General features: G+C 40.3%; 1 protein-coding gene across 1 annotated transcript; it reads right to left on the bottom strand.

Annotated features, from left to right (window-relative positions):
- Positions 1 to 3,393: 3,393 nt before the first annotated feature.
- Positions 3,394 to 8,490, bottom strand: LOC311170358 (ribosomal protein eL22-like 1; the record flags this gene model as incomplete). The annotated part of the gene is made up of 5 exons (XM_084232724.1): positions 3,394 to 3,538; positions 5,169 to 5,290; positions 5,452 to 5,544; positions 6,353 to 6,420; positions 8,409 to 8,490. The coding sequence occupies 5 exons, from the start codon at positions 8,488 to 8,490 to the stop codon at positions 3,394 to 3,396; spliced, it is 510 nt and encodes a 169-aa protein (XP_084088850.1).
- Positions 8,491 to 11,433: the final 2,943 nt, after the last annotated feature.

The raw sequence follows: 11,433 nt of genomic DNA, 5'->3' as shown, positions 1-11,433 counted from the left end.
GGGCGAGACAGGAGAGGTCTGCTGCACCATGTGGGTAGCTCCCTGGCCAGGGATCGAACTCATGCTGAAGTGGCTGTGGACAGCTTCATAGGCTGCGTCTTAACCCCATGTGCCACCAGCAAGGCCCTGGAATAGAAAGCTTTCTAAGACGGTAGTTGGTGGGGATATTTTTGCATCAGTCAAAAATAGGTAGGGCAATCAGAACTGGACAGGGAAACAAGGGGGTATCTGTGTTTATCAAAAGGAGGCAGGAGTCTCTAACGTTTGAGAAACACTGACCTATTTCCAGCTTCTTCTTTATAGATAAGAAAACTGAGGGCTAGAATGTAGAGCTGTGTCCAAGGTCATGTAATAAGTAAGCAGCAGAGGCAGGATACAGTTCAAGGGCTTTTGGGGTCAATATGGCCTAGAGTGCATTCTTAAAATCCCAAATAAGTTCCTTTTACCAAATAATCTAGTTTCTTGGTTAATATTCCATTTACATAGGACTACTGATTGATCAAAGAGAAAATCCTTTATAAACTGCAACTTTATTTCACAGTACTCCTGGCATTTAAATCATCCAGCTTATAAAAGCGCAGCACACTACAGTTCTAATGTAGGCTCTCCAACCACTTCAGCATAACCATAAACAAGAATTTCCAGACAAGTGGGAAAAATCAAAGCTAATCAGAACTTCCTGAGTACTTCTGTATCAGGAGTAATGGTAGACAAGTGGGTAGCCACATGGGGCAAAGAAAGGTAAAATTTGGACTACTTTTCCAATAGTAAACCAGGATAAATTTCGAATAGAACAGACACCCAAATTTAAAAAATGAAACCATGTAAGCACTAAAAGAAAACATGAACAAATTTTTATAACCTGGAAAATGGGGGAAATTTTTTTCTAACCATGGCTGAAAATCCTGAAGCAAAAAGGAAAAGGTTAATAGATTTAAGCGCATAAAAATAAAAACAATGCTTCTTATAGTAACAGTATAAAAGGCACCATAAATACAGGAAAAGACAAAACTGAAAAGTTTTACAACTTATATCACAGGCAAGGAGTTAATAACCTTATTACAGAGGGAGCTTCTAAAATACATTAAAAAAATCAAGAATCCCATATATATCCTACAGTTATAAACAAGCTCAAGGAAATATAAATGGCCCTTTAGTGACTTAACCTCACTCAAGAGAAATGCAAATTAAAACTATCTTGAAAGCCATGTCTCACCTATCAGATTTAAAAAAAAAAATCACACAAAACAACATATTGGTGAATCTGGGAAAACAGACATTGCTGGTCATTGTTGTGGGGCGGTAGAAAGGTAAGATGGTTTGACTCTCATGAAGGGAAGTTTGACAATATGTATTTGGCTGATTTATCTTTTGACCTAAAAGTCTCACTTCTAAGACTCCATTCCAAATATTTAACGGTAAAAATAGGAAAAGGCATGTGGGCAAGACTTTCAATTGCACCACTCTTTAGGGTAGCAAAGGTTTGAAAACAACTCAAATGTCATCAATAAGGAATTGAAAAAAACCTCATTGGAGGAATCAATTCCAGGACATTAAATGAAACAAAGCAATGTGGAGAAAAGCAAATACTGCAAGCCATCATTTAACTGTTTATCTTTTTTTAAATGAATGACTAAACCATAACTTCATCTTTGAACTTTTTCTACCTCCAGTGGGAAGGACACATAATGGAGGGGACTATACTTCTTTATATAATACTTTGGACTTTGAAATTAGTTTAGGGGAGGAACACAGGTAGTCAGTGTTTGCCACACTTGATCCTCATTACTCCTCATAGGTAATTTCACCTGTACCCACTGTTGACTACCTATGTGCAGACCAGTACACATCTCCTGGATCTTTCCTGAGCTCTAGGCCTATGTATTTAGCTTCATGCTGGACAACTTCTGATCTTGAGTTCAGCATGGCCTAAAATTATTTCCCCAACTCTTGCTTTTTTCCACTGTGACAAACACAGCAAACGTCCCATCGAACCAGTTGTATGCTACTCTCATCCTTCTCCCTTACCATCAAATGTCCATCAACAGATTTATCCTCAGGAAATCTTTAAATTGTATCAATCTATACCACCCTACTTTATAACCATCCAGAGGATATGCCGTAGCCTTCTGTTCCTTGTATCCTTTATGAGCCCACTAAAAATCACCCAAAAGGCAGCTATTTATCTTTTTCGTACGGTACTTCTCTCACTGCATCCCTTATGTGTTCTGAAAAGATGGTTTTCCGTCCTGCATGCATTGATTTCTGCCTCCTTTTCAGATTCTTCTCAAAACCAGTCACTTATTCCAGATGTACATTATGACAACAAGATCTCACATGTCCTCAGAACTTTTCCCTGTTCCCTCAGACTGGAGGACCCAATGCCCTTTACCCAGCCCTTACTTACCTAGACTGGTCTAAGTCGGCTCATTTTCTGAGTTTCCTTAAGGAAATCAAGCTCCTTTTGTATTTGGGCTGTGCTTATCTGGTGGATATTTCCCTCTCCTTAACAGAGAATAGATTTTACCCCCATTGTGTCCACAATGCTCAGTAGAGCAGGCACAGAATGAGCTTATTAACTACTGATGGTAAACATGAAAACAATTCAAAGAAAAGAAGCAAAGTTATTAATGAAAAATTATTTGCAAGAACCAAGAGTTGCTGCACTAGGGGAGTGGCATGAACACACTGACACCCTAATGAGCTTGTTTCAAACACTGCCCAAGTATATACATGCTTATTAAGTTGAAATAGTCAAGACCTATTTGGCAACATAAATCTACTGGTATCAGTTAGCTCAGTACCTGAGGTATGACACCACTTTCTGGTTAGAGGTAGAAAAAAGCATGACAGAATACCACATCCTTGGTATGAATCAAGCATCTTTCTTCTCTCATTGTTTTCTTCCCTTCCTCATCTCTTGCAGTCTGAACTTACCAACCCAGTCTGTCTAAAGGACACTTTTACTGGGGTTAAAGGTACATCCACCGAGAAATTTTAAGCAATAGATGAATATTTTTAGCATGATGAGTGGAGTGGGGTCAAGACAAAGATTTCCTTAGAATTTTAAGAGTTTTAGCCCACAAACTTCATTTCACTATTTCCCCTCTAACATTGCATACTCTTTGAGGACATTTGTAAAATCAGGTTTCAGAAGTCCTAGGAAAAAACCCACTACCTAAGAGCAACATTAAATACTGTTTACGCAAAGAAAACAAAGGAAAGACAGCATCGTGTAAACAGCACACACTTAAATAACTGAGATTGGACGTGTTAACATTCAGAGCACAACTTTTATTTATCACAAAACTAAGTCCATATCTAGATGTTTCTTTCTCTTGTAAGTTTCATTTGCTTTAGTAAACAAAGCTACTATATATGTGGCGGCTTCACCTAGTCCTCAGACTCAGATCCATCTTCATCCTGACTAATCTGGAAATAACGAAGTTCGTAAGTTTCCTTGTCAGATGCAACCACACGAAGCCAATCACGAAGATTATTCTTCTTAAGATATTTCTTGGTAAGATATTTCAAATACCTTTGAAATAAACATACACTTCATTAATACAGTTATCTGTAGAGGTACACAGGTAGTATATAGTTGTATTTACCTTTCCGATCCCCAGATTAGGCTAGGGCACATTTCATTTTATCTAGCATTGCGTTAGGTCACTAAGGATACAGTATAGCCTCTCAACTCCAATTAGATTAGAATCAGTTCATGCCCTACAGCACCTTTATTCTCATCATATCCCTAAAATATACCAATCTTCTTTACTTTATGTCAGAAGCTAGTATGTAAGACAGCAGTAATATTCAGTCTCATTGCCACAACCAGGCCCTTAGAGCTTTTAGCAGAGCCTCATTTCATCACTCCAGTCATTCTCTTCTATTTACACTTTACGGCAAAATTACCAAGCATTCCCCTGAAGGCTCCCTGTCCTTTGTTTTAATGTTGCCACCTCTGCTAGAAGTCTTTCCACTGGCAAAACTATGCTTACTCACAGGTTCTCTGTAAATTCTTTCATCCTCATTCTCTTATCTTCAATATAGCCATTATCGCATATCATTACAGCATATCATTTAGTTGTCTGCATGTCTATAAGCCTTGTGACATTATTTTTCATCAGAATCATCAGTGATTCATTTGTTTTTAAAAGATTATTTATGCACAGACAAACTGGGGTGAGGCTAGAGGTATGGAGGGTGAGAGGATTCACCAGAGACAGAGTGGGGAGCAGAATAGGCAGATCTACTGAAATACACTGCTGAGGGGAGCAGCGGGTGAGACAGGAGAGGGCTATTGCACCATATGTGGGTTACCTCCCTGGCCAGTGATAGTGCTGAAACTCAACCCCTAGGATACCAGGGAGGGCCCCTAGTGATAATCTGTAATCCATACAGCTAATAAGCACTGCTACCACCTTATTTATTCCAAGCCACTATCTCTCACACTATTCTCCTAACTAGTTTCTACCACTGTGGTTTTTTTTCCCACCCACAATGACCAATTTCTTAATTTGCCTGGCTCACTCCTGCATCCCACTTACATGACGCTTTCCCTGACCACCCTATCTAAAAATATAGTACCTGTTTTTATTTACTGCAATAAATGTTTAGACAGCACTTACCAACTTCTTAATACCACATTTCACTGCCTCTTTTCCACTATAATTTAAGCTTTTCATTGTGGATACCTTGCTTGGTTATTGCTCTACAACAGAGCTGTCATGTAATATTCAGCATTTGTCAAATAAACAGAACACTCCCAGTAAGATGTTAGAGATTACTTAGGCTGGTTGTCTCCATAAACAACCAAAACCTTTAAAAATATACAAGAAAACATCTGCATTAGTTATGTTGGGACACATTACACATATTCCTTGAATATGTTCTAATATTAAAGCATACAACATTGTTAAAATTAACACACAATTTGGATTCCAGGGCCCAATTCACTGAACAAGATCCCCCAATACAACTTGCCTGTGCCCCAGCAGTAAATTACACTTACTACCAATTTCCATTCATACAGGTCATTCAAAGCATCTCACTGACCTCACCCTCACCAATCTATCTAGTCTTACACGTGCAGAGAATACTAGAACTCCAGTCTAGAAAATACTTCACAACTACCACAGTTTCACTAAAATATTATGAATACCAACCTTTTAGAAAATTGTTTCTCAGAAACAACTGTGATTTTATTCTTGAAGCGTTCAATGTGAACAACATTCCCGAGATTTCCTGTTTTTCCATTAACTTTAACCTTCTCCCGCAGAAACTGTTCCTATTTCAAAAGAGAAAAGATGCAAAACTAGGGAAGAAAACCCTAGATATTCACTAGGGAAGGTACCCTAGGAATAAAGCTTAGGTTAAAATCAAACATCACACAAGTAAATCATTAACAATTCTCCTACAATGATAAAAACGAAGTAGGGTGATACTTACAAAATTTCCAGAATCAAAAATTCCATCCTCTACTGGATGAGTAAGGTCCAAATTAAACTTCCAGGTTGCCTTCTTAGGCTTCTTCTCTTTCTGCTGTAGAGAGTTAATATAATTGTAACTTCTCAATCTATCCACTGACTTTATAAACTTTATTTTTGTTTTAAACAAAAAATTTAAAACTGGGGCCTCTCCAGTGGCACAGCGGGTTGAGTGCAGCCCTGTGTGAGATACCCACATGACGCAGCAGACATCTCCTGTCTTGCCTGCTGCTCCCCTCAGCAGTGTGTTTCGGTCAGTCTGCCTGTTCTGTTCCCCACTCTGTCTCTGGTGAAACCTCCTACCCTCCCGCGCCTCTGGCCTATACCCCAGCTCTTGTATAAATAAATCTTTAAAAAAAAATTTTAAACTGTATCATGTGATAAACTGATATATAAAATAGTACGAAATTTTTTTTTAAATGTTTATCATCTGTCAGCCTGTTTTAGTCAGCCTTTCTGATGGTAGACACATTTAACTGTGTTCCTGTGAATTCAATTTTCCATTTCACCATAGAGGTGCCTCACAAATGCAAAACTCAAGAAACCTGGAAGTATATAGCAAGTCATTTTTAATTTCCTTCAGAAGACATTCTACTTGTATAAGCAGAAAAGATTAACAGGACCAATCCACATATTACTTTAGGTTAAAACTAAAAATCACCCATTTGGGTTGATGTGAACCTCTAACCAAGACCATTCAGTATAAATCATCAAAATAAGTTTTATGAGGTCATTTTCCAGATCACCCATGTCAAGTTATTGTTTACTATGGGACATATGCTGCTTTACTACTGCCATTGCTACAAGAGGTAGACCACCCAGGCCAAGCTCAATTACCTGCGAAAATATGGTCTTTCACATACCTGTCTACAGAATTCAATCCTAATGTTTTGTAAGGAAAATGGGGTAAGAGGAAACTTTAGCCTGGCAGCTTAAAAAAAAAAATCATTTTTAGGTCAATACCTATGTTTATACAGGTAAAATACTGCTCTGGTTACTAAAAGTACACCAACAAATCACTATTTACCAGGACTTCATCTTCAAATCAGACCCACCCAAATGATAACAATTACAAATGTGAGTTTGCTTTGGCAGTCAAGTAACTTGTGGCTCCCCTCCCAAATTTAGAATTCTTAAGAGCAGTACAGGGAACTGGGGTCAACCTAACTTTTAGTTAACTTACAGCATTGTTGTTTTAGGAGACAAGAAGTAAGTAAATTACACTTACTTGTAATTTAAAAAGATAGCCTTTAAAACTCCAGAAGATAATGAAAAATGCTTCCGCAAATCATTAAAAAAAGGAGTCACCAATGCCCAAAGCACAGACCCAATTGGGTTAAGAAAATCTGATAGCACCCAAATGGGCTTATAGGCAGTGGTGAGATAGCACCCAAAGGGAGTGCCCTAGATGGACTCCCTGGAACTTCATCTGAACCAGACACACTTGACTCTGGATACAGACTCCAAGTAAAAGGGCAGCTATACACAAAAATAAACCGCGGTGGTCTCTCCACTAATCGGCTTGTTGAAATACTGCCACTCAATCCAGGGACCAACTACGAGACATTCTGCTCCTCTGACCGCTCACAACTTCAAAGCCTCCACCCTGACTGGACAAGCAGCCTCAAGTGCTTTGACTACGGTTCGGGCCTTTCTGGTGGCACAGGTGGTTGAGCGCAGCGCTGTGAGGCTGTCCGCAGCCTCTGCAGTGCCGGTTTCATCCCCTGCCCGCAGGGGAGATACCCACATGGCGCAGCAGACCTCTCCTACCTGGCCCACTGCTCCTCTCAGCATTGTATTTTGGTCAGTCTGTCTGTTCTGTTTCCCAGTCTGTCTGTTCTGTTTCCCGCTCTGTCTCTGGTGAATCCTCTCACCCTCCCGCGCATCTGGCCTGTACCCCAGTTCTTGTATAAATAAATAAGTCTTAAAAAAAAAATCAAAATAAAAAAATCTTTAAAAAAACCCAAAACAACTATGTCTGAGAATGTCATTTATAGAAGTGCTAAGGTTGTTAACTGAGAACAGGTGGGAAGGTGTTTGTCCCGGGTCAACACTCATGTGTTAGTTTGAGAAATTGCAAACATGAAAATCAATTCGGGGCCTCCCCGGTGGCGCAGCGGTTGAGCGCTGGGTTGCAAAGCTGCGCACGGCCTCTGCGGCGCCGGTTCGATCCCCGGCTGCTCCCCGGCCACCGGAGGAGGGTCCCACATGGCGTGCAGACCTCTCCTGCCGCCCGCTGCTCCCCTCAGCAGTGTACTTCAGTCCTTCTGCCTGCTCTGCTCCCCGCTCTGGCTCTGGTGAATTCTCTCACCCTCCCGCGCTTCTGACTGTACCCAGTGCATGTATAAACAAAAACAAACAAACAAACCAGCAAACAAATAAATAAAGCATGCCTCTATAAAAAAAAAAATATTAAAAAAATATTTAAAAAAAAAAAAAAAAGAAAATCAATTCGCTCACATCTTGACACTTTGTAACAGGGGCTATCTCCCGAGTCCAGCACTCCGGTGCCCTTCAGCCCTACAAGCCTAAGAGACCCACCAATTATTACCATTTCCTTTTTTTTTTTTTTAAGATTTATTTATTTATGCATACAAGAGCTGGGCACAGGCCAGAGATGCGGCGGGGTGAGAGGTGTCACCAGAGACAGAGTGGGGAACAGAACAGGCAGACTGATGGAAATACACTGCTGAGGGGAGCAGTGGGTGAGACAGGAGAGGTCTGCCGTGCCATGTGGGTAGCTCCCTGGCCGGCCGGGGCTCGACCTCGTGCTGCAGAGGCTGCGGATGGCTTCATAGTGCTGTGTTCAACTCCTTGCGCCACCAGGGAGGCCCCCCCATTTCCTTTTTAGTGCAATTAAATGCAGTAGCGCCAGCATAACACGGCGCAAAGAATGCTGTCCCCCCGGCCCTAGCTCACCGGCGAGCCGCCTCCCTCCCGGGCTCTCAGAACCACCCGCCCTAAGGCGATTCCGGCCCAGCGCGAGCTCCACGTACAACATGGCGGTCGCCAGGCGTTTGCGGACAGTAACTGAGAACCTTAACACCTTGGTTATATTCCTGACGCAGTTTCCGTTTCTAAACTCTCTTTATCTACAAAGAGGCGTCCCCACTCGGCAGCTGCAAAATTCAGCGAGGAGCGGGCAAGACCCCCTACCCCGCTACGCTCACTCACCGGCGCCATGTTTGCAGCCCACTGGGAGACGAGGAAGGAGGCAGCGCCCGCGCGGCTTGTATTTATAGTCCAGCGTGCTGCGTCACGCGCTGAGAACGTAAGATTACGTCCTCCCGGAAGAGAACGTGAAGGAACGCGACGCCAATAACCTAGGCAACCGGGGGCGAGGTGGGGGAGCTGCCGGAAGGTGTGCTGCGAGCGCTGGCGGGCGGCGGGGCTGGAGGTGGTTCGCGGCTTCCAGCTCGGGGCGCCGCAGCCGGGTGAGCGTGGTCTCGGCAGTGTCCTGAGGCCGCACCCCGAGACTCGCGCCTGAGCGACGCGGGCGTCATCTTGCACTAATTGCCTGGGTTTCTTTCCAATCAAGACACGGCTGTGTCTCGCCTTGCTGTGGGATCGCCTCTGTTACACTGTCACTATAATCCTCCAGCGAGAAAGTTATTTTTACCTTGATGTTTTATGACTCTTGTTTCTAAATAACTGTTGAATGAGCTTAGTCTTTGGGGGAGTTGGAATAGACTAGGTTCTGGGCCCGAGCCGGGGTGGGGATCCTTTAAGAAAAAAGGGGATCCTTTAAGAACACTACCCCTGTAGTGTTCACTCGTTCACAAATTGAGTACACCGTTGTCTTATTTATTTATTCATTCATTCATTCATTTATTTATTTATTTATTTATTTATTATTTATTTATTTATCTATCTATCTATCTATTTATTTATTTTTGTCGTGGGTTCTAGAATTAACCCTAGAACTCTTGACTTTGACCCACAGTGCCTCGCAGTTAAAATTCAACGGCTATCTGTTGAGATCTAAAATGCACAAGGCACACCAGGATGGATCTGGGGTGGTAAAGTATAAAATAGCTTTTGAGTTTTGGAGGATTGAAACTTCATCAGGTAAGAAAAATGGCGCGCCTCTCTGAGTTTTGCAGTATTTTTTTCGTGGATGTGAAACTGTTCTACCTCGGGATGGAGTAGAAGGTGGAGTGGACTTTTTTTTTTGCTGTATATCTGGAGAATGACCCTAGATAATAATAACTGTTTATGCCCTTTATTACAGGGATTAGTAATAGTGGGAACTATAATGAAATACACACTGCTTAAGTCATGAATAGTGGTGTTGAATTCCTGAAAGACATCTGTTTCAAGACTTTTTTTTATTGTTTGCGTCAAGAATCAAAATAATTTCATTTCTTTTCCAAATAGTAAGGGGAGAAGGAGTATTTGGTATTTCCTCCTCAAGGGCTGCCCAGTCTGTAGAGTAGAAATGGTCCTTGTATTATTAAATATTTTGGAAATAAGCCATTAATTGTAGCATTATCATTTTATTTCACTTCGTTTTGGCAGCCTTCCATGCCATGATACACATACAAAAACCCTTAAGAACTATTAAGCCACTTTTACACAGAGGATATTGAAAACAGCATGTGTTTCAAAATAACTAGTAATCCCAAAGAAACTGGTTAGCTAGTTAGAAATTATAATGGAAAAAAAATGCCCTTCGTTAGGGAAAAAACAACACAATCATTAACCCAAAATGTACAAATGGTAAGATTAAATACTTCAGTTCTTCCCAGATTATACACACAGAGACAGTATAATACCCCACAGATATTTTTCAGTTTGACAGTGGAGTCTAAAACATGAAATGGTCAGTATCTGAATAGAGCCAAGGCAATTTAGAGCAATGAGGGCAAGTTGCCTCCCTGGTAGTATCTTTAAAAAATATAAGCTATTGTAATAAATGACAAATATATTTCTAGTATAAACTTCAGTCATTGGATCCATACGATACCGCAGCCCGAGTAAATCAGTAAAATAAAATACAAAGGACAAAATGGCAAATAATATTCACAGAGAAACCCCTCCATATATAGCCACTCTTAAAAACTGGCTAAAATATAGTTTTATAAATAATTTCTAATGAGTGCTTAAGCTGGTAGAAAAGTGAAAAACAACAGCCCCCTATGCTTATATGAGGCTTGGGGTATTAACTCTACTCAAATAATATGAAAAAACTCCAACCTAAAAATGTAGTTTAAAGCATGCCAGGAAGAAGCAAAAGCAAATGCTCTTTGGAAAAATACATTTTAAATTCAGGCACAAAGGATCTCCTGAGATAAATTTACAGAAATGTGAACTGACAATTTTTTTAAAATCACATAGGAAAATAATCCACAATGAATGAAAACCAACCCCCTGAAACCCTAATATCAGTCCCAAATAAAGGAGTATGTATATCAGAATTAGAAGACATAGAATATAGTTATCTATAATGTACTAAAAAGCTTAAAGTATTTAAAATATGATAAGGGAAACAGGGGCAATCAAAATTGGCCAGGAATTGTTTTTAAAGAACAAAATGGAATTTATAGAAATTAAAAATAGAAAATATTTAGAGTGGCTAAGTTAAACAGGACAATAAACACAGCTGACACACCTGCAGATCAGTGAATGGGAAATCACTTAGAATGCAATTAGAAAAGCAAGGAGAAAATATAAAGAATACATAAAGAGACAAGGATGTTAGATTAAGGATGTTCCAGTTATGTCACATGGGAGACACAAGAAAGATATAATAGTGAAAATAGAGGTAAGGTAGAATTTAGAGAAATAATAACAATGCTCAGATTCAGGAAGCTCAAAATCCACAAGAAGGGTTTAAAAAGAAATGTACATGTAAACTCTTCGTAGTGAAACTTCCAAAACATAAAGACAAAACTGGTTCAAAAACATCCAGAGAGAAAAGACGAAATATTTACTCCTAAGAGTT

The sequence above is a fragment of the Talpa europaea genome (genome assembly GCF_964194135.1).
Source record: "Talpa europaea genome assembly, chromosome: 4".
Lineage (NCBI taxonomy): Eukaryota > Metazoa > Chordata > Mammalia > Eulipotyphla > Talpidae > Talpa > Talpa europaea.
Note: the sequence above shows the minus strand (reverse complement) of the source record. Positions and strands in the feature narration are given on the sequence as shown.